This window comes from Physella acuta, unplaced genomic scaffold (assembly GCF_028476545.2).
Source record: "Physella acuta isolate Inbredline_101_S28 unplaced genomic scaffold, ASM2847654v3 ptg001190l, whole genome shotgun sequence".
Taxonomy (NCBI): Eukaryota; Metazoa; Mollusca; class Gastropoda; family Physidae; genus Physella; species Physella acuta.
This window is the reverse complement of record NW_026732707.1, coordinates 26,519-50,428: the sequence shown is the minus strand read 5'-3', so window position 1 is coordinate 50,428 and position 23,910 is coordinate 26,519. Positions and strand designations below refer to the sequence as shown.

The 23,910-nt window shown below is 35.4% G+C and overlaps 1 protein-coding gene across 5 annotated transcripts in view; it reads left to right on the top strand.

Moving 5' to 3' along the window:
• The window catches only part of LOC131956965 (tRNA:m(4)X modification enzyme TRM13 homolog), a gene marked incomplete at its 3' end in the record, with an annotated part of 48,713 nt that overhangs the window by 307 nt on the left and 24,496 nt on the right, over nucleotides 1–23,910 (top strand). Inside the window, 7 exon segments of one of the 5 annotated variants that reach the window (XM_059321625.1) lie at nucleotides 5,745–5,819; nucleotides 7,799–7,878; nucleotides 8,530–8,662; nucleotides 10,155–10,201; nucleotides 21,670–21,748; nucleotides 22,966–23,028; nucleotides 23,139–23,208. In XM_059321625.1, the coding sequence (XP_059177608.1) occupies nucleotides 7,877–7,878; nucleotides 8,530–8,662; nucleotides 10,155–10,201; nucleotides 21,670–21,748; nucleotides 22,966–23,028; nucleotides 23,139–23,208 (394 nt within the window). 5 annotated transcript variants of the gene reach the window in all.

Here is a 23,910-nt window from a genome sequence, read left to right as displayed (position 1 = left end):
CGAGGCGGGAAAATGCGAGAAGGTAATGCGAGACATACCTGCGGAATTAAGGGTAAATAGCGAGACACTTTTTGCGAAAAAAAGTTTTTTTCTTTTTTTGTTCCATCTTTATTCATTTAAATTATTTTTTTTTGTTTTAAAATAAACAAGCATTTTTAGCCATACTCCATACCCTTTAACACGAGTGTTGTATGTTGTTATCTTTTATCTAGATACTAAGAAGATAGATAGATCTATATCTAGATCTATCTATTTAAAAATCCTAACATCGTTTCTGTGCTACTGTCATCGTCCCGCTCTTGTTAGCGAGAGGAAAATCCCGTCTCAGTCGGCATTAATTTAAAAATCTAGCCCGCTCATGTTAATACAAACGTGAGCTGTGTCATTGTGAATAGGTATAGTCTTGTCAGCAGGAGAGATATTTTGCAACATATATTTATGGATTTTTGTACTTGCAAAAAGTGTAAAAGTATAAACAATTCTAAAAAGTGCAATTATTTTTTTTATTAAGTAATTTTAATTACAAACAAAATTTACAAACAAAATCTTCTGAAACAGTCATCAAACACACCTCGTGACACCATCTTTCACACATAGTACACCCAACCCAGTTCAAGTTCATTAGACTCCCATTTATATATTTTTCTTTTGCTACTTCTTCCAATCCACATTCACAACATTTCACATTCTCATCACAGTTGACCTCCTCGTTCATCCCACAAACAACACTGGCACCCATGTTCTTATCATCATCATGCACACGCTCAACATCTGTTTTCCGTTTTTTATAATTTGCGCTTTTTATCATTTCTGTAATTTTGGAAATGTCTTGCTCATTGTTGTCACCAGCAGTTGAGTTTTTTTAAAACATCGATATTTTCCCAAAATCTTGTCTAATTTCCGTCAAAATAGAGTATTTTAATCAATTCCTATTACAATGTATTAAAACAGTTTTCTAAAACGTGAAAAAACGTCTAAAATTCTTTTTCTAACATTGCTTTTTTATAGTGTGACTTCACATCTACCCCCCCCCCCCCCTCCCCCTCCTCAACACACATCGTCATAAAATTACAGACCCCCCCTACGAGAGTGACGTCATTTATGGAAGACCCCAAATAACACCACCACCAAAACCAAAAAATTCAGATAAGTTCAACTTGGTTTTAAAAATATTTGAAGTAGGCCCATAGCTTACGATATAGCATGAGCAACTGATAATATCGGTGACGTCACTTTATTTTGTTGTATCCAAATGATGTAGGCATTTCCTTGTGCTTAGATTTATATGGTAAAAAAAGCTAGAAAAAAAATCGTAGGCGGCGGCTATAATACAAAATTTCTATGCAACAATAGAAAATATGTTTGCGGCGATCTTCAAAGACGGTAAATCAGGCGGCCTCGGCGTTCCACACAAAAGACAGAAGTTGATCTATCGTCGGCGGTATTTCCGTCGGTTTCGAACAAGGTGGTATTCTAAGTCGACACAAAAGATGGGGGGAGTTGACAAATCATCAGTATGTCTAGCGACGGAAAAATCGGAAGTTTTAACAATGTAAACGAAACGTCTTTGAAGTCTGGACCAAGTACCACTGAAAATCGGGTGCGGTAAATTTTTCGCAGAAATCTTCGCATTTCAACACCACCCAGCGTAGGTATCGACTTGTGGTAAAATGCGAGACAAACAGTCACGTGACCGGCCGTTTTCGCGCCCTTCTCGCATTTTTCCGCCTCGCCATTTCGCTTTTTGCCCACACCCTATTTAGAACAATTATTAAATAAGGTAATCTATCGTTTTAGGTACGTAAAATCGCCCGCGACTTGTAATGTGAAAAACAGGTGACTCCTTAAATTTTAATAATTATTTCACATTTTGAGGAGGATTTATGTTTTTTAAAATACAAAAATGTTTCCTAGTTTCATTTATGTAGATCTACCTGTTTTCAAACAATTGAATTAAAACTTTTCCGTAATAAGTAAAGACTAGCGATGTTTCCAACAGATGCAACCATGTTCATTTACTATAGCAGCCATCTTGTCTAAGTTTTATTTTTATAAGCTTATAGCGCCAGATTCAGGGGGAAGCCACTCTATTTTACAAATGGCTGCTGTTTATATATAGCAAATCTTGCTCTCAGACACTGCTGTTTAAAGTTAATTTCTGGCCTATATCGATATATTAAATATATTATTAATTATATATTTAGCCATTGATTTAGGTTTATTATTCATTTATCTATAATATTTGACACAAACATATGACAATATAGACATCTATTAAAGCCTTGACAATGAGGTAACGTTTTCGTACATTAATAGCCGCGGGCGATTTTACGTACCCAAAACGATAGATTATCTTAAATAAAGCAATTCACATTCTGCTTACTTTAATAATTAGGCTATTAATTAGATCTATGTCTATGTTGCGCTCGATATTCTCAGCCATTAGACCAAAAAAATGTACAAAGTCTAGAATCTAGTCTAGTTAGTCTCATAAAAATTCAAATTTCTTCAAATTATAAAAAGAATAGCATATAGGGTAAAGGAGGGCACTAAGAGCCACACTTTTAGCACCTGTACATCAATACTAATAGTTTCGCTGTCTGTTTACTGTCTATCTATCTATCTATCTATGTATCTGACAAGAACGCTAAAGAGAAAACACAAGCAAAATAAAAAATTTCATAGTAAAACGAAATATGACGTCACATTGAGCATATAAAGCCAGGAGAGTGCACACAATAATATGACATCATTGATTCTCGAGTAAACATTGAATTAAAAAAAACATTTTTTTCTAATCTTAAAAGTGGTTTGCGTGAAGTTTCTTTCATATAATTCTTCGGTAGGGGCGAAGCCCCACCCCCGCGTAAGAATGTCTAAGCCCCCCCCCCAACTCAAAAGAAATGTCGTTATCGATACTCTATAATAGAAACACTGACATTACCGCCTAATTCATGTGTATAATCTTCAAAGTGGTTTGCGTTCAGAGTTTCTTTCATGCTATTCTTCAGGTAAGGGGAGAAGCCCCCGCCCGCCGGCAAGTGCGACCAGTGTTTCTTTCAGACTTTGTTCTGCCAGGAGGGAGTGTACTTGAAATTTTCTATTCTAAAAAGTGTTTTGCTTGCACAGTTTCTTTCATGCATCTCTTCGGATAGGGGCGAAGCCCCTCCCCGGCTCTAACTTTAGTTTGTATGATCTACTAATGCGACAAGTGTCCAAGTGTTTCTTTCAGAATTTTCCCTCCCCGGAGTGGGGGTTACTTGAAATTCTTGCTGGCAGGGGTGGAATTTTCTACAACCTAGCGCCCGTTGTATCCTTCCTCAACGGGCCATTTTTCTGGGAGGGGGTTGACATTGGAAAAGGTATATAATTATATTTCGTTGTATTGGACAGTAGATGTGCTTTGGCGGGTGGGGGGGTGATGTGGAGCCCCCTACCCGCAAGTAGAATCGCCTGAAGGAAACTCTAAATGCGACTTTTGTCATGATTTAGATTAGGTGCACGGTTTGGGGTATATTTAGTATTGATGTGCGGTAACTATGTGTAGATTAAGCTTAAAATCCGATTTAAATGCCGATTCTGAATTAAAATCCGCTTTCAATGTAAGTTTTCGTCTTCGGTTCAATTTGAAGTTAATGTGGTGATTTTGGTTTTGGTTTTAGTTTAGAGAAAAAAGACAACACTATCAACCTAGCGCCAAGTCTATTAAATATACTTTAATTAAATGATAAATGGGTTTAATTGAACATTTATTGTCATACCCCCAAAATCAGCATTTGGGGTATATGGAGCCGGGCAATGGGGCAATAAGTATTATCTCCTAGTTAACTCCACAATAAAAATAATTAATTTCTAACCCCAAAATAGTTAATGCTGTGTACACACACTTAAACTGCTACTAGCTATCACTAGGCCCCAATGGGCCCGTTCTACAATTGATACAATTGCAGGTGTACATAGGGCATACAGTCTAGTAGTTTAAAGTAGGCACATTAGTATGCCTAGTGTGTAGCTAGTATACTAGTGTGTAGCTGTCCAGAGTTAACATTTTTAGATGTAAAAAGGGGTGGTACTAACTAGGGTAGTATACTATATTAGAAGCAATATATAACATGTACCCACAATGACCCCAAAAACGTTTTTCATCTTGCTGGGTTGGGGAGGGGGGGAAGACACCAACGACACCCTACACTATTCATAACTTAAACAAATCAAACTCACAGTGACCCTAGCTAGATCGTGTCAATATTTTTCTCCCACTGACAAAGAAAAAGTGAGCAAGCGATCATATAAGCAACAGCATTTAGAATTGGCATGTTTCAAGATCTAAATCTAGAAAAGATATTAAAAACAAAACAACAATACAAATAAGTGATCGAGACAAAACTAGAAACTGACTGTTTAAGATGTGTCCCAGGAACAAGCAAAGGGAAAGCTTTGTTTAGTTAGGTTCTGAACTGGTAACTTCATAGATTTGGAAGGCACAATGTTCTCCACTCGGCCAAGACATCTTACATTATCTTACGTTATTTGTCCAATAATTATTTTGTTTATAAAGGATAATTATTTTGTTTATAAAGCTGAATATAGGGTATTTAAATATAGAAGTACCTAACGCTAGCAAATCGACAGAACTATTTAAAAAACACAATAAAACACAACAAAATACGAGCAAATCCACAAGAAAAATCAAATAAACATGAGATAAGTATAATTTAAATACAGGTTATACTAGTGTGAAACATTTACTTTTGTAGGGAAACTCACTAGGCCCTGAATTTTAATTATTTTTTAATTTTAACTACACCGATAAAAACTAAAGATCTGTTTCTAACTAATCAGGCACTATATTTGATAGTTCTAGCTCAGTTGGTGTTACACTATACAACAATACTGTAGGTATTTTTATGAAAATTTCAAAATCATTTTTTTATAAAAAAGGTATCATTAGTAGCCAGCACACTAGTAAACTAAGCGAATTTAGCATATAGACCTATTAACTTTCTGTGCAGTCATTATTGCTGAAAAAAACTCCAAAGTGAGGTCAGCCTGAGCCTGTGGCGCCCTCCACGTTAAGGAAAAGGTGCTTGACCTGTGACCTTTTTCTTTATTATAAATAAAAATGTGCTTTATCTTACCCAAACAAGTAATAAAAATCTGAAAATTAATGTTAATTACTGTTGATAAGTGAGATAAACAGCTAAGTAAAAACATGCTTTTGGGGGGGGGGGGGGGGCACATCGTAATTGAAACTTTATATTACTGTGTTTTATTACTATATTTATCCACAATCAGCATGCTTTGCTTTTTAAACTGATAAAGGGTTAGTATACCAAGTTACAAAACCTACAATCTAACCTATTAATTCATACTTTCACTACTTTCAGTTTAAAAAATAAAGACTATCAATACTATCATCAATTTAAAAAAAGGGTAAACATTCTATTTTTTGGTATGACATCATAAATAGTTATAAATCTAGCCAAATGATTGGATTCTTGCGCAGCACACTTTTTCCCTTGCCTTGTTTTTACCAAAAAGATTATAATAAAATTGCATTGAGTGATGATCATTTAGGCGTAACACATCTCATAAACACAATAAATTATTACTAGTTAATTTTAATGTGTGTAAAATTAATGCTTTCATGTTTAGTATTCACATAGGTTGTTCTGAAATCAAAGCGTTATTTTAGAGTTATTTAATTTGAAAGACAAGAATACATAGAGCTACTTTCACTACAGTGCAGCTTGCAAGCCAAAGAAATTAGGTCAAAAGTACACCTGACAATTCTTAAATAACAGACTTAAATAGAAACGGTTAGTTCCAATTTCTAAAATGGCTTCATAATTATTAATTTTAGCCCTCTACTACTTAGTGTAAGTGAAACTGGTCGTCCAGGGTCCTTGAGATGGCATCAAAACAAACAAACCCAGAAGCTGTAAATCGAACGGCCTATATAGATTTCTACAGCATTTTCATTGTTGATGCTTATCAGCCTATCCCAGAAAGTTTTTTCGATGACGACACTGAAGTTATCAGTTGACAAGGTGAAGGCTTGAAAGGGTCAACTGCGTGCTTGTTAAATTATGCAGCAGTAAAACATAATCGAAAGGATATTCATAATTTGGTTATTTAATGTATTTACTAAATTAGTAGTTTTTAGTATGAGCCAAATGAATGAACCAAGAATAATCCCGTTTAGACCTGTTTAAAAAAAATAGATCTAAACTTTTAAAGATATTCATATTCACATTTTAATCAGTTTTGATTAATCAGTGCAAGTATTTTAGCATTGTTTAATTAGGACAATTATAAAAGATTGAGATTTCAATGTAAGCAGAATCTAACCCTCCTCCCTTACCGAGCAGGTGACTGGAGTTAATGTACACATAGCTTTGTCCAGGCTGAATTAATAAAAATGTTTTTTTTATTTGTAGGCCTATCTATTTGGGTTTTTTGTAAACAGTCGTCGCATTAAAGTTAATCACGTCAGCGAGAAATGCATTCCAAACATCTTCACTGCGTCAGAAATATTAGATTTCTAGTCAAATACGTCAGGGACCTCGACAGCATATTTTCTTTGTAAAAATTTTCATGATCGCGAGTGAGGTGTATTGTGTTTTGCCATTTGCGCAAAGTTTGATATTTTAGAGATATTTTCACATCTAAATAGAATAAACCAGGAGTCATCTCCCCTAAACTTTCTCGAATATTCTTATATAAAACAACAGGGGATGGGAACTCGGGATATAGACATGATTTTTAATCCCTTTTAAATACTTAAACTTTTTAAAATAGAATAAAATCTCGTAGAAAAAAGAATTGCACACCAAGTGAACGGCAAATAAAATGTGCATAATAGTGTGCAATATTATTAGTACTTTATAAATTTACATTAGTTTTTTGAGAAATCGGAAATAGCGAAAATTACTACTTCCGGTCAACGGAAACTACTCAAAATTTGATAGAAGGTAGAGAATTAGATCTTTTACTTACAATACATGTGAAATTTCATTTATCTATGTGAAATAGTACTCAAGTTATAGGCTTTTGAAAAATTCAAAGTGGAAAAAGTTCCACTTCCGGTTATCGGAAATCGCTCATAAGTTGATACAGATCTACGATTTTGATATAAAATATATATATGAAATTTCATCAACCTAGCTGTAACGGTGTTTACACACACACATGCACAGACAGACATACGGACAAGATTGCAAAACTGATTTTCTGCTCGATTTTTTTTTTGCACGATTACAAGACTCTCTTTATACTTTGTATATACGAGAAAGTAAAAATGGAAGATCTTTTTAATCATATTTGTAGAAAATTTTTTTAGTGGAAATTTATGAGAATTCAATTTTTCAGAGAAGATTTGACAACTAAACCATTTTTACTAAAATAATTTGTATAAATTTTATACAAGACTAAAGGTCATTTAGTCCTGCATATTTTAAGCTAAGTTTAGTCAGTTTAACTTTTGTCAGTATGCATTCACATAAGCTTACTACCCGCATGCTACTTCAGTGTTAAGAAAGTAAACTCAAGAGGTGAAACAGCTGACGGCACAGCTTTCAAATTACACAGAAAAAAATGCTTCGCTATGATTGGTCAGTGTATGAAAAGCCTACTGAAAGTTAATGCTGTTACACAATACAGATTTCTTAAATTTAAATATGTCCTGAAATTTATGTAAAAGGCTTGGAAAACTCCTGGAATTTGTTTTTAATGTTTGTGCATGAACCCTGGCCATGTAAAAAACAAAATTTTTTTTTAAATTTTTTTTTTGTTACAGAAAATTACTGAAACTTAGAGTCAGAGAAATACCAAACAGTCCAGTTGATGAACTATTGGTGTCCAAAAAAACTCATAAATGTAATATTTAGGCTTCAATTTTTAGGAATCAGTGTTATAAATTAACATAAAAGTTTTGAATGTAGAGAGTACATATATATTTATTATCATCAAGCCAAAGTTTAATTTTAGTACAACAAACTTTGAGTGGGTTATACTTATAGAACTTCTGTGATTGTATTTCTGAAAACCCCACTTTGTTGTAATTTGCACAACAAACTTTGCTGATAATTATTTTTATTAAGTTACACATTATCTAACCGCATCAAGCCAAGGTTATTTACATTTTCAGTGTGAAAATAAAAATGGTTTTGGCTTTTATAAAATTATGTTTAGTGACAGAAAATACTAAAACATCAAGTTGTTATAACCACATTTCTTTTTAAGTACTTGGCACATAATTTTAAAAATATTTGATGGTACTATGGAGATTCTCCTCCGGGATTAAATAGTAGAGATCTATTTTTATTCAATACTGTTAATGAATTAATTATAATTTTAGTCATTATTAGTCTTAGTAACTATTAGAGTTTAGTCTTAACTCTTGAAGTCTTAGAATAAGAAATACAAGCATTCTAAAATCAAGAAATTTAGCCTTTACTTATAGGTAATAGGGCTGTGTGATTGTGTTTGAACACAGTATAATTGAGTGTATGTTTTGTAATTTTACAGGCAAATGAGCAGATCTGATATTGAAGACCGATTGGAACAATGTCTTTTTTATCTCCCCAAAAAAAAACGCCTGTGTAGATTCCAGCCAAAACCAGGGCGCAAATATTGCCCTGAACATGAATGCATCACTGGCGTAAGTAAATGAGATAAACTAATCTACGGCTTCATTCCAGATTAGGCCTTTAATCATTATGTTACTGTCAAAGCTTGAAGTCAGCCAGTGGGTTCATTGGCCAATATCACATTCTATTGACTATTTTGTTTGGTCATTGGCCAGTCAGTTTTGCTGACTGGCTTGGGGAGACTGGCCTAAGTCGGAATTAGTTAAAGTAAATAACAAACACTTAAACTATTCTACTGTACTAAAGGTTAATCTATATTCGTTTTTTTGTCACTAGAAGATGTACATTTATGGCATTTAGAATTCCATAGTAGTTTGTAATTTTGACACTCACTCACAGCCATTTATTGTACACTTGGCTGTGTTATTGCAGCGATTGTAGCTTTGGCCACCAGTCAGTTATTGGTTAGTGATTTGTCTACAGTGCCCACTGTTGTCAATGTTCTGGAATACAGTTGTTTGAAATACTGTTTCTTACTTGATGGTCATGAGATCACTGGGATCACTTAGAATTCTGTCAACATTTGTAAACTAGCATGACCTACTGACCTCTTGTTCTACTTCAGTTGGTATTTTATTGGTCAAATCTGGTTTTAAACCCCCACTTGATCTCCAGTGGCCTGGATCCTATTGCTCACCATGTAAGGGCAGCAGCAACAACCACTGCATTGTCTTTTGAACATTCAGTCTTGTTGCACATGGACAGAGTTTGTTCTTTCATTATTGCTTCACCCAGTCATTATAGAGGAGGCTATCACATACATTATTAGAGTAGCTCATATTTCCAATATTTGTAAATGAACAAGGTTTTTTTCTGCGGTAGCCTTACTATGTGTTGGTCTTTTACAAACACATATGCAGAGACAAGCATATATCTTTCTCCTTTGCTTACAATACACATTTTCTATAAAGGGGTAAAAAAGTTCTTCTTTAGTGTCCATTGAGCAGAGTAAGTAGAGTACATCTTTTACCTGACCTCTGCATATGCAGGGGTAGTGTAGTCACCAATATGTGTAGCTGCCTTTACCCAAGGTAAGTCAGGTACTTATCAGGGCTGGGTGGACTCATGGACATAACCCTACAGTCACATGTCCAAACAGAGATTTGAATCCGAGACCTTTGGGCTAGCTGCCAAACCATTAAGGGGGTAACTGACGTGTAATATCTAAGACCCTTTCTGCCATACACTTTTTAAACACCATCCGACACATACAAACAGTATTAACACACATACACCGGCCAATGTACGATGTGCATTGTCAATATATATATATATACTTCAATAGATATACCTTTAATTAAAGAAAGCAAGTAGTTTTAAAAGCTTATTATTAGAAAGTTATTTGTAATATTTGTTTTATTCAAAGAACAAAAATGATAAACAATCAAGGACATATTACATATTCTTGTCTGGGATCTCAGCGTGAGACCTTAGCACTTGTATGCTCTAATGTCTCACCCCACAAGCCAATACAATATTATGATTATGCCTGTATATTTTCAGGTTTCTATTGATCGCAAAAGGATACCATGTCCATTAAATTCCAGTCAGTGAGTACTTTTTAAATGTCAATCTGTGTACTGCTGTAATTCACTGAGATTGTGTGGTGTGCCCTGTCCTCTGAAAAACCTATCTGTAAAGTACTGTGACTTGTGTGTTTATCAAGCAGTATATACCCAACATGGCCCGGGTTTAAGAAATAATTACTTTTCCAAAATAAATGTCTATAAGTAAATGTGGATGTTTAAGAAAATAACACAAAACCCTAAACCTAACTGTAACTCTAATTTTAACCCTAACCACAAACAACCAAAACTAAAACCTAAACTTAACATAAACATACACACAAACAAAAACACAAACGCAAATTAAACACAAAACACAAAGGTTAATATAAACGCAAACAATAACGCAAAGGGAAACAGAATCATCAACATAGAGCACATTTAGAGACGGTTTCTAAACTGTTATTGATTTGTGTAGCTTTAGCAAATGACGCAATCTGTATCATTGTTTCAGGATGCATGTGGCGCTCTAGGTTATCCTGTGAGTACTATGGCGCCTCTGCGGTAGTGTAATCGGGGGCTCCAGAGAGCACTCCTGTACGTCACTGACACATTATTTCTGTTAGTGATTAACGTACACTCAAAATTTTCATGTGGTAGTGTAGGTAAACCCGTGTCCTGATATTTATGATTCAAGCGCAGGCATTGTTTACATTTAAATAACTCACTTTTACAAAACAAGGTCAGGCATCTGGTATGATTGGTAACGCATTGATGAAACCCTTCTTATGTATTTCGACAGACTTTCTTCTATTCCCACGGCAACGCTGGCAGACGGGTACGCTAGTATATATATATATATATATATATATATATATATATATATATATATATATATATATGTAACCAATGAAGAATGAAGCAACACGCTTTCTTCTACACAATGGTAGGTTCGATGATTTCATTGCGTACAATAAAAAGCCAAAAAACTAAAAACCCAACAGACCTCCAAAGTCCCTAAGTCCGGTCACAGTAAACACGTCCGTACTGGTTTCTTCTAACTTGGTCTGGATTTACTTTGTACCAGAACCAGAGTCTAGTCATCGTTTCTTGTGTACTATCTGGTCGTACTGTCGGGTCGTGTTTCTTTGAGTCTGTATTTATTGGCTACCCCTGGAATCTGCCAATATTCTCGAGTGTCGATCAATCATGTCCTGTCTACCAGTCCGTCTTTCCCCCACTGTCAACCTCGCCCCGTGCGACGTAAATTACCTGTTGATACTACTCACTGCCCCGCCTCCCGTGGTCAGTTCCAGACTTTTTATGGGCGATGGCCGGTGGTTCGCTATTAAACGCCTCAGGTGTCAAGATCTAATCGGTGCCTGACCTGCGTTTCCGGTATAGTTATGGTGTATATACCCATCACCATATAATCAGCATATACCCCGCATTGCCCACCCTAACCACAACCTTCCAAAACCAAAACACGAAAAAACTGCAAACATAATACAAACACAAATATAAACTTAAACACAAACATAAAATTAAAATAGCAAACAAAAGCAAACCAAATTCAAACACAAACTCAATCACAAATGCAACCCAAACACAAAAAAACGACAGACGCAAACCTAAACGCAAAGTGCTCAGTCTAGTCCTGGGCGCCAAATCTCAACATTCTGGGGCCCCGGCGGCACCACCTGTTTCAGCTTAGTAAACGAATATAGTACCCCAACTTATTCATAGTCTTTTGCACTCACTTAAATGAACATAGGCACCATATCTTACACTGGAAGGCCTAGGGCACTAAATAGCACAGAGACTATAGTAACCTTTCTTATCCATAGTCTATTGCACTGTTTAAAACAAAATTATGCACCATGGCGATAGGATAGCCCAGGGCGCCAAATTGAACCCTGCCAGGGCGCGGCGGGCTCGTCTGCTTCAATTTAGTGAACAATTATAACACCGCAAGCTTATCCTCAAACAGAAAGAAGTAAATATAGAGGACATTTAGCAGCTGGCTTCTTAACTGTTTTGATTTTAAAAAATAATTAGTAAACAGTATGTTCCGCGTATAAAATTAATAAAACGCAGTATTTAAAATACCTACCACATTGCACTTGATTAATCCCTGCTAATTATGTAATTATTTTTTTCCCAACACCAAAACAAAGCCCCCCCCCCCATGTAATGTTTCTTTATAAAGGGAAGTAATTGTGTGTTCCTAATTTATCAAGGGACATAATAAGTGCTAAAGAACTAAATGTAAATATTTTCAGACTCAATTCGAATTTTTGTGAATGGTGATACTTTTTAAAAAAATTTTGTTTGATGGACATGCTGACAATTATCACTCCAAGTTTGAAAAATGAAAATTGTTTTACAACACCTTCAATATTAATTTTTATTTTCTCGTATATACGAAGTTTAGAGAAAGTCTTGACGTTTTACACATCCCTGAGTCGGAAAAACATAATTTTGCAATCTTGTCTGTATGTATGTATGTGTGTGTGTAAACACGATAACTTGAGCACAATTACAGCTACGTTGAAAAAATTTCATATATAAGTATTATATCAAAATCGTAGATCCGTATCAACTTTTCAGCGCTTTCAGATAACCGGAATTTCTACTTTGAATTTTTCAAAAGCCTGAAACTTGAGTACTATTTCAGATAGATAAATGCAATTTCACATGTAAATAAAAGATATAATTCTCTGCCTTCTATCAAATTTTGAGTAATTTCTTTTGACCGGAAGTAGTAATTTTCGCTATTTCCAATTTCTCATGTGAATTTATAAAGTACTAATAATATTGCACACTATTATGCACATTTTATTTGGCGTTCACTTGGTGTGCGATTCTTTTTTCTGCGCGATTTTATTCTATTTAAAAAAGCTTAAGTAATTAAAAATCATGTCTATATCCCGAGTTGCCATCCCCTGTTGTTTCATATAAGAATATTCGAGAAAGTTTAGGGGAGATTACTCCCGGTTTATATACATCATGAATTTAGACGAAGAGCTTTTTAGATGTTTAACACTATGACGATGAAGTCTATTAATTTCTTATATTCCTTTCGTGTCAAGGCTCCGCCCGCCACTTACAGAATTGAACTTTATATACTAGATATATATCTATATATATAATTCTCTTCTGGGAGCCGTTAGAAAACAAGCAATCTCCTCTCTTCCTCTCTGTCGCTACCACCCCCACCTCCACCCCTCTCACATGATCTGGTGAGCTGTGGTTCACGCTAAATAAATGTTTACATTTTACAATCGTAGAGCTAGGTTTGGTGACGGCTATTAGGGGCAGATAATTTAGTTTGAAACGATTTTAAACTTACAGGAGGTAACTAAGAGGAGGTTGCTTTCACGGAAGGGGGGGGGTGTAGGGTCGGGGTTAGGTGAGAGGGGGGGGGTAGTGTTTTAAAGCAAATATTTTCAGTGGCAGCATTCGTATTGTCGAATTCACAAATTATGAATTACTGAAAAGTAGAAAATAAAAAAAACTAAATAGCGGCGTATGATACGCTGCGGGTCGGCTCGTATATATATATTAGACTACCAGTTATCCTTTGATAACAGTTGGTTTCTAGGAGTCTTCCATAAATGACGTCACGTTTGTTTGACACCATTTAGCTTTCCCCTTCACACTGTCACACATCGCCACAGAAAGCTAGACCCCACAGTTTTGAATGAAAGTGTCACACCTCAGACATCTATTTATATATATAATTCTCAACAGACCATATCGCTACCACCCCCACCCCCACCAGCCTGGTGAGATGTTTACAATCGTAGTGCCGGGTCGAATTAGTGACAGCTTTAGGTGCAGATAATTTAGTTTTTAAACTATTTGAAACTAAGGGGAGGTAAAAACAACTTCTGCTTGATCTTTTCATTGTCGTCTGTAAGCTGTCGTCAAGGATGGCTGTTTCACTGGGGGGGGGAGGGGGGGGGGGGGAGTGGAAAGTGAGGGTGAGGATAGTCGTCCTTCACGAGCTACCCATGGTGTTTTAAAGGAAAATATTTTCAGTCGCAGCATCGGTAGTGTCGAATTCACAGATTATGAATTACTGAAAACTAGAAAATAAAACATCTAAATAGCAGCATATGCTACATCGTGTCTGAGCATGGCTCTGACCACACTATCCCTTCATAAGCTGAGGTCTCAAAAACAGGTGAACTGAACTCTACTTCACCTTCCCTGTGTCCCGCAAGTCCCAATTAACAAACGAATTAATTATTAAAGCTAACGGCAAACTTATTATAATGAATTTGAATTAGAACCATTTGTGTATGTTGTGATTTCCCACTGTGCATTTTCTTTGAGGGAAAATGAAAACAAAAAATGTAATATTAAGTTGATGTGTTTTAAATTATTCATACCACCTACATGGTATTGCACTATTATCTCGGCTAGTTAGACACATACCATTGAGTGAAAATTGAGAGACCACTCTTCTCCATAAAGTAAAATTAAGTTTTAACTAACTTAAATTATATCCTAATTTAGCCAAATCCATTGCTAAAATAAACCGGGAGTGATCTCCTCTAAACTTTCTCGAATATTCTTATATAAAATAACAGGGGATGGGAACTCGGGCTATAGACATGATTTTTAATCCATTTTAAATACTTAAAGTTTTAAAAATAGAATAAAATCTCGTAGAAAAAAGATTGCACACCAAGTGAACGCCAAAAAAAAAAGTGCATAATAGTGCGCAATATTATTAGTACTTTAAAAATTTACATTAGTTTTTTGAGAAATCGGAAGTAGCGTAAATTAGTACTTCCGGGCAACGGAAATTACTCAAAATTTGACAGAAGGTAGAGAATTAGATCTTATACTTACATGTGAAATTTCATTTATCTATCTGAAATAGTACTCAAGTTATATGCTTTTGAAAAATTCAAAGTAGAAAAAGTACCACTTCCAGTTATCGGAAATCGCTCAAAAGTTGATACGGATCTACGATTTTGATAAAATACTTATATATGAAATTTCATCAACCTAGCTGTAACGGTACTCAAGTTATCGTGTTTACACACGGACAGACACACACACACACACAGACATACGGACAGAATTGCAAAGCCCAGTTTTTCAGACTGGATTACGCATAAAACCTCTTAATTTTAATAAATCTGGATTGATAATTTTTGCCCGATTAAAATAAGTCCTCTATCCTTCGGATGTGTAATACGGTAAAAATTGTTAAAATTTCAATTGATTTTTGTGCACGATTACAATACTTTCTCTATACTTCGTATATACGAGAAAGTAAAAAAGCAAAGATTTATATAAAATATTTCAAGCCTGCGATAGTTTATTCAAGAAACTCCATTATTCATTGTGTGATTACACTAGATTGGCCTAGATTCTAAATGTTTCAATAGGTAGGAACAGTTGGTTCCAAATGGTTCCATTTAGTTGTTGCCAGAAAGCATATTTTTTAACCAAAATAGAATATTTTATAACATTTGTGAAATAAGTACAAAATCACTACGGTTTTACTAAGGCTAGAAATATTTAAACACAAAATTACTAATAATATAATAGTAATTTACCAAACGTTTTTATTTTAATTTGGATTAGTATAGTCAGGGTGTTGTGGTGAAAGGGGATGTTATTTTATTTAATATAAACTACTAGGCTATATTCCTTTGTAATAATACGTAAAGCGTAATTAATATCAACATTTTAATATTGGCCTAGGGTTAGGAGTCATCTGTTAACGATGTCACGTTTTGTCCTGTCCCAGCACACTCTCTAGCGTTACCAAAAGCCTGACCTCCCCCCCTCCCTCTTGCAAAATGTTAGGGTAGATATGTGCTTTATTTACATGCTATGATGGTTTTTTAAATATGAGCACTGTCGTCTTAATTTTACTTTTTACATGCAGGATACGAGTTTTATGTATTTTACTTTCTTGTATACAGAAGAGGAAGTATTGTCATTGTGCTCAAAAATCACATGGAACTTTGACAGTTTTCACCGTTTTACATCCAGTACTTCATCACATATGGAATCTAGAGGACTGTTTTTAATCAGGCAAAAATTGTAAATCCAGATTTATCAAAATTTCGGCGTTTCCTACATAATCGAGTCCGAAAAACTGGGCTTTGCAATTCTGTCCATATGTCTGTGTGTGTGTATGTGTGTCTTTGAACACGATAACTTGATTACCGTTACATCTAGGTAGATGAAATTTCATATGTAAGTATTGTATCAAATTTGTAGTTCTGTATCTACTTTTCAGCGATTTCCAATAACCAGAAGTGGGACTTACTCTACTTTTAGTTTTTCAAAAGCCTATAACTTGAGTACTGTTCCAGATAGATAAACAAAATTTCACATATAAGTAAAAGATCTAATTCTCTGCCTTATTGTCAAATTTTGAGTAATTTCCATTGACTGGAAGTAATAATTTAAGCTATTTCCGATTTCTCAAAAAAATGAAAATGAATTTATAAAGTACTAATAATATTCCGCACTATTTTACACATATTGTTTGCCAATCACTTGGTGCACAATTCTTTTTTTCTACAAGATTCTATACCATTTTAAAAAGTTGAAGTAATTGGATTTAAAAATGGATTTAAAATCATGTCTATATCCCGAGTTGCCATCCCCTATTGTGTTATGAAAGAATAGTCGAGAAAGTTTAGGGGAGATCACTCTGGGTTTTTTAGAATATAAGCACATCAATGTTAAATGTAACATGTGTAAGTCAGCATAGACGCAACACCTCTCCCCCCAACCCCATCCGTCCACAAAAGTCCTCCCTCCGTGTGGACATCATAAATGGATGACCCCTAACTTCTATAACATAATGGGGGAAAAAACATTTTCTCTACATAAAGATGTATTTTACAGTTCAGCACATAGTGCAGATGCTCTAATCTAGTGGAACAGAGAAACAGAAAAAAAAAAAAAAATTTGTAAACAAAGTTGAGTTTCAGTGGAATATAGATATACTCATTCTTTTGGGCTCTCTAATCTTGTAAGACTATATTATTAGTTTAGATCAGTCTTGGTGGAGCTGTGAATCTTCAGGTATTTTCATTTTATTTTTTGTCAAGGAAAGCAGGCTTATGCTTTCTTTACCTTTTTAGTGTCCTTGGCAGTTTTCTCCATGGTCATCTCTAGAGCATTGAGGTCACGTTTACATACATCTTGTATCCAAGTTGCTCACATTTTTTGTCTTGATGGTTAGCATTTTGTTGTCCCAAATGAAATGATAGTCTAGACCAGTGGTTCTTTACCAGGACTAGACCTGTGGTTCTTTACCAGGACTAGACCTGTGGTTCTTTACCAGGACTAGACCAGTGGTTCTTTACCAGGACTAGACCAGTGGTTCTTTACCAGGACTAGACCAGTGGTTCTTTACCAGGACTAGACCAGTGGTTCTTTACCAGGACTTGACCAGTGGTTCTTTACCAGGACTAGACCAGTGGTTCTTTACCAGGACTAGACCAGTGGTTCTTTACCAGGACTAGACCAGTGGTTCTTTACCAGGACTAGACCAGTGGTTCTTTACCAGGACTTGACCAGTGGTTCTTTACCAGGACTAGACCAGTGGTTCTTTACCAGGACTAGACCAGTGGTTCTTTACCAGGACTAGACCAGTGGTTCTTTACCAGGACTAGACCAGTGGTTCTTTACCAGGACTAGACCAGTGGTTCTTTACCAGGACTAGACCAGTGGTTCTTTACCAGGACTAGACCAGTGGTTCTTTACCAGGACTTGACCAGTGGTTCTTTACCAGGACTAGACCAGTGGTTCTTTACCAGGACTAGACCAGTGGTTCTTTACCAGGACTAGACCAGTGGTTCTTTACCAGGACTAGACCAGTGGTTCTTTACCAGGACTAGACCAGTGGTTCTTTACCAGGACTAGACCAGTGGTTCTTTACCAGGACTAGACCAGTGGTTCTTTACCAGGACTAGACCAGTGGTTCTTTACCAGGACTTGACCAGTGGTTCTTTACCAGGACTAGACCAGTGGTTCTTTACCAGGACTAGACCAGTGGTTCTTTACCAGGACTAGACCAGTGGTTCTTTACCAGGACTAGACCAGTGGTTCTTTACCAGGACTTGACCAGTGGTTCTTTACCAGGACTTGACCAGTGGTTCTTTACCAGGACTAGACCAGTGGTTCTTTACCAGGACTAGACCAGTGGTTCTTTACCAGGACTAGACCAGTGGTTCTTTACCAGGACTAGACCAGTGGTTCTTTACCAGGACTTGACCAGTGGTTCTTTACCAGGACTAGACCAGTGGTTCTTTACCAGGACTAGACCAGTGGTTCTTTACCAGGACTAGACCAGTGGTTCTTTACCAGGACTAGACCAGTGGTTCTTTACCAGGACTAGACCAGTGGTTCTTTACCAGGACTAGACCAGTGGTTCTTTACCAGGACTTGACCAGTGGTTCTTTACCAGGACTAGACCAGTGGTTCTTTACCAGGACTAGACCAGTGGTTCTTTACCAGGACTAGACCAGTGGTTCTTTACCAGGACTAGACCAGTGGTTCTTTACCAGGACTAGACCAGTGGTTCTTTACCAGGACTAGACCAGTGGTTCTTTACCAGGACTAGACCAGTGGTTCTTTACCAGGACTAGACCAGTGGTTCTTTACCAGGACTTGACCAGTGGTTCTTTACCAGGACTAGACCAGTGGTTCTTTACCAGGACTAGACCAGTGGTTCTTTACCAGGACTAGACCAGTGGTTCTTTACCAGGACTAGACCAGTGGTTCTTTACCAGGACTAGACCAGTGGTTCTTTACCAGGACTTGACCAGTGGTTCTTTACCAGGACTTGACCAGTGGTTCTTTACCAGGACTAGACCAGTGGTTCTTTACCAGGACTAGACCAGTGGTTCTTTACCAGGACTTGACCAGTGGTTCTTTACCAGGACTTGACCAGTGGTTCTTTACCAGGACTAGACCAGTGGTTCTTTACCAGGACTAGACCAGTGGTTCTTTACCAGGACTTGGGAGAGTTCAAGACACATACCCGACTGATGGTCTGCGATGGGACTTGGTCAATGCTGACAATAGAACTAGTGACCACAGTTACGACTTGGTCAATGCTGACAATAGAACTAGTGACCACAGTTAATGACAGTTCAAATACGACAGTGCAATAGCACAACATATTATAAATAGTGCCCCAGAGCCGGATAACAATGAATTTGTATCTTGATATTTCTGTATCATCACACACACACATACAGGCGCACATTAATCGTTTATATATGTGCTGTAATGAATATAGTTTTTATTTTCATGTGTTTGACTTGTGGCTGTCATGATGGTACATTGTGTGATTTATTTTAAACCCTTCATACTGTTTTGAGCTCAAAAAGGTGTTGGATAAATATGTACAATATGGATTCACATGTATCACAGAACTTGATGGAAATCATCTTCCTAACTGCATCTTTTCTAGTCTTAGTACCAGCTAACAGAACACTTCCTTAAGCTACATGCTGATGGAAAATACAACATAACGCTTGGTGATATTGAGAAGCCACACATTTCTAAACTGGTGTCTTAAAAAAAAAAATGTATTATGTTTTTGTTTGAATGAGAAAATTATCTCCATGTGGAAGAAACTCAGCAAGGCGTTTCTCACTCACTGAGAGATCCTATGATTTTTAACAGTTAGGTCTTGTCTCTGCTTGCAACGGTAGCAGTAATCTTGTGTAGAGTGAAACATACTGGTTTACATCATTTACACATATAGGGCATGATGTTTCTGCTTCATCATTTACACTTATAGGGCATGATGTTTCTGCTTCATCATTTACACTTATAGGGCATGATGTTTCTGCTTCATCATTTACACATATAGGGCATGATGTTTCTGCTTCATCATTTACACATATAGGGCATGATGTTTCTGCTTCATCATTTACACATATAGGGCATGATGTTTCTGCTTCATCATTTACACATATAGGGCATGATGTTTCTGCTTCATCATTTACACATATAGGGCATGATGTTTCTGCTTCATCATTTACACATAGGGCATGATGTTTCTACTTCCATCAAGTGTTTTGTTAGGAAAAAAAATCCTGCTGGATTTTTTCCAAATTCTGGAAAAAGTCTGGCTTTTTTTCTAAAAAGGTAATACAAACCCTGATTATCTTAGGTAATACAAACCCTGATTATCTTAGGTAATACAAACCCTGATTATCTTAGGTAATACAAACCCTGATTATCTTAGGTAATACAAACCCTGATTATCTTAGGTAATACAAACCCTGATTATCTTAGAAGTTGTGTTGAGATTGATGGACATTTATTTCTCTACCTTGTTCAAAAAACAAGAGGAGCACCTGATTGTATTGTAGCTACTGTGACTACTTTAGAGATTTCAACTTATTTTGTATTGTATTGTAGCTACTGTGACTACATTAGAGATTTCAACTTATTTTGTATTGTATTGTAGCTACTGTGACTACCTTAGAGATTTCAACTTATTTTGTATTGTATTGTAGCTACTGTGACTACATTAGAGATTTCAACTTATTTTGTATTGTATTGTAGCTACTGTGACTACCTTAGAGATTTCAACTTATTTTGTATTGTATTGTAGCTACTGTGACTACTTTAGAGATTTCAACTTATTTTGTATTGTATTGTAGCTACTGTGACTACCTTAGAGATTTCAACTTATTTTGTATTGTATTGTAGCTACTGTGACTACTTTAGAGATTTCAACTTATTTTGTATTGTATTGTAGCTACTGTGACTACTTTAGAGATTTCAACTTATTTTGTATTGTATTGTAGCTACTGTGACTACTTTAGAGATTTCAACTTATTTTGTATTGTATTGTAGCTACTGTGACTACTTTAGAGATTTCAACTTATTTTGTATTGTATTGTAGCTACTGTGACTACCTTAGAGATTTCAACTTATTTTGTATTGTATTGTAGCTACTGTGACTACTTTAGAGATTTCAACTTATTTTGTATGGTATTGTAGCTACTGTGACTACTTTAGAGATTTCAACTTATTTTGTATTGTATTGTAGCTACTGTGACTACTTTAGAGATTTCAACTTATTTTGTATTGTATTGTAGCTACTGTGACTACCTTAGAGATTTCAACTTATTTTGTATTGTATTGTAGCTACTGTGACTACTTTAGAGATTTCAACTTATTTTGTATTGTATTGTAGCTACTGTGACTACTTTAGAGATTTCAACTTATTTTGTATTGTATTGTAGCTACTGTGACTACTTTAGAGATTTCAACTTATTTTGTATTGTATTGTAGCTACTGTGACTACTTTAGAGATTTCAACTTATTTTGTATTGTATTGTAGCTACTGTGACTACTTTAGAGATTTCAACTTATTTTGTATTGTATTGTAGCTACTGTGACTACTTTAGAGATTTCAACTTATTTTGTATTGTATTGTAGCTACTGTGACTACTTTAGAGATTTCAACTTATTTTACCTTCTTATCCATTTTTATCTAGTAATTGTTATGAAGATAACTTGGAAAAACATTTGAAAAAATGCAATGTTGCAAAAATTCAAACCGCAACACAGCAAGAGGTTAGTTATTTTTTTTTTTAAATTTTTTTTACTTTTCTTTTAGCTAAGGTGTGATTTATTTATGACGCCCACAAAATTTTGGAATTTTAGACACCACCCCTCCCCCTTCCACCCCCACCACTGTGCACATCCACAGTAACTGATAATGTAATATAGGGATTTGATATTTTCGGTAACATCTATTACTAGGTCTAAATAATAATTGGGAGTTAAACTTTTCCAAGATATACTTAAGTCTACTTCATGTAAACTTACCATGTGAACTTTCTAAGACTTTCTAAAATTGTTCTTTAATAGAAGAGCGATTGCGCTGGGACACTATACCCTGCCTCTTGAAAGGCTTTTTCCATAACAAACTTCTCCCCTTTTTTGTGGTCACGCTGACTGTGGGCCCTACACACCTGACCAAACATTTACACACATTTAAATAGCTAATTGTAACATGGTTATTTTGATTTTTTGTTCACTTGAAAAAAATTCATCATCATCTTAGGCTTTGACACAAAATAATGTTGTAGACATACTATGATTTAGTTACAATTGTTTGCAATGGTTAAAATGAACTTGAATTGTTTTAGAAAATTGCAGCAATCACTGCCCCATCCCCTCCTGCTTGTAAAAAAAATCACTTTTTTTTTTTGGCGGGTGGAATACAGCTATATTACTAATACATTTACCACCAGAACTGCAGATTTAATGTATAATCTACATTTTATATGCATTTTTTAAATAATTTATTTTTTAAATTATCAAATGTAAGGATTTTGTGGTTTAATAGTAGATGTCCACATTGACACCCCCCCCCCCCCCACGCCACCACATAAGTTGATTTTTTATTCCTGAAACCCCACACCCACCATATTCTCATTTGGACCTCATAAATGGATGACCTCTAAAGCTAACCCTGCAGCTATGTACTTTTTATTTAGATGTATACTTTTTAAAAAAAATTAATATTCATTGTATAACACTTTGTAAACAAATGCCAAGCTTGTCAGAATACCTCGTAATAGTAAAAGCTTTGATTTTAAAGGTTTGATTCTACTTTTTTATTTAGCTAATTCTTCAGTTTTTACTTTCTTTTGCTAAATATAAGGAGTTAATATTGTTTAGATGGGTTATAGAATATTTACTAATCTATGAATTATTTTTTTTAAATGTGTTGACTGATTGCAAAAAAAATGGTAACGCATCTAATACTTTTAGCAATTTTTCAGACTTACTATGTGAAAGGGATAAATCAGGGAGTGGATGACAACTCATCAAGTACAGTAGAGAAAGTAAACCTGGTTTCATAATGACAATCTGCTTTCCAAATTTATGTCTTTAATCTATGCCATTTTGGGGTCATTTGTTTGCCAATAAATAATCAAATATTGTACTGTTGTAGGTTTGTGTCAAAGATTTGACTCCTGAAAGCTTGTTCTTGCTGATAGACAAAGTTAATGAGCTGTATAAAGGTAATTTTTTTTTTTTGCATTACCCAAATATCTAGCTAACCCTAACCCAAATACCAAAATATCTAGCTGTCATGAGCTATGGCTGTAAAGACACGTTCACATATCTAGCTGTCATGTGCTATGGCTGTAAAGACACATTCACATATCTAGCTGTCATGAGCTATGGCTGTAAAGACACACGTTTCTAGTATCTGTGCTGTAAATGAGAGATGAAAGAAGAGGTGGCCTTACAATTATTGTATTATTTTGTGTTACTTCAGAAAAAAGACAACCAAAATTTAGCTTGAAAATATTGAAAAAATTTCTTTATTTAAAAAACAAAGTGCTGATTATAAATATTTCCTTCAGCATTCTGTTCAACACATTCTAAATCCAGGGCATAAGTAGTAAGTCTTAAATTCTGATTTCTGTGTGTGGATGTCATTAATAAACCAGACCTAATTATCAGGGTGAGCTTCTTATGCCTGATCCCTAAGTTATCAGGGTGAAGTTCTATTGGACTGAAGACAATTTGTCTCGGCATTGTCAATACATATGATATTTTGTCACTTCATATAACATCCCATCACTTCATACGACATTTTGTCACTTCATATGACAGTTTGTCACTTCATATGACATCCCATCACTTCAAATAACAACCCATCACTTCATATGACATTCCATCACTTCATTTGACAATCCATCACTTCATATGACATT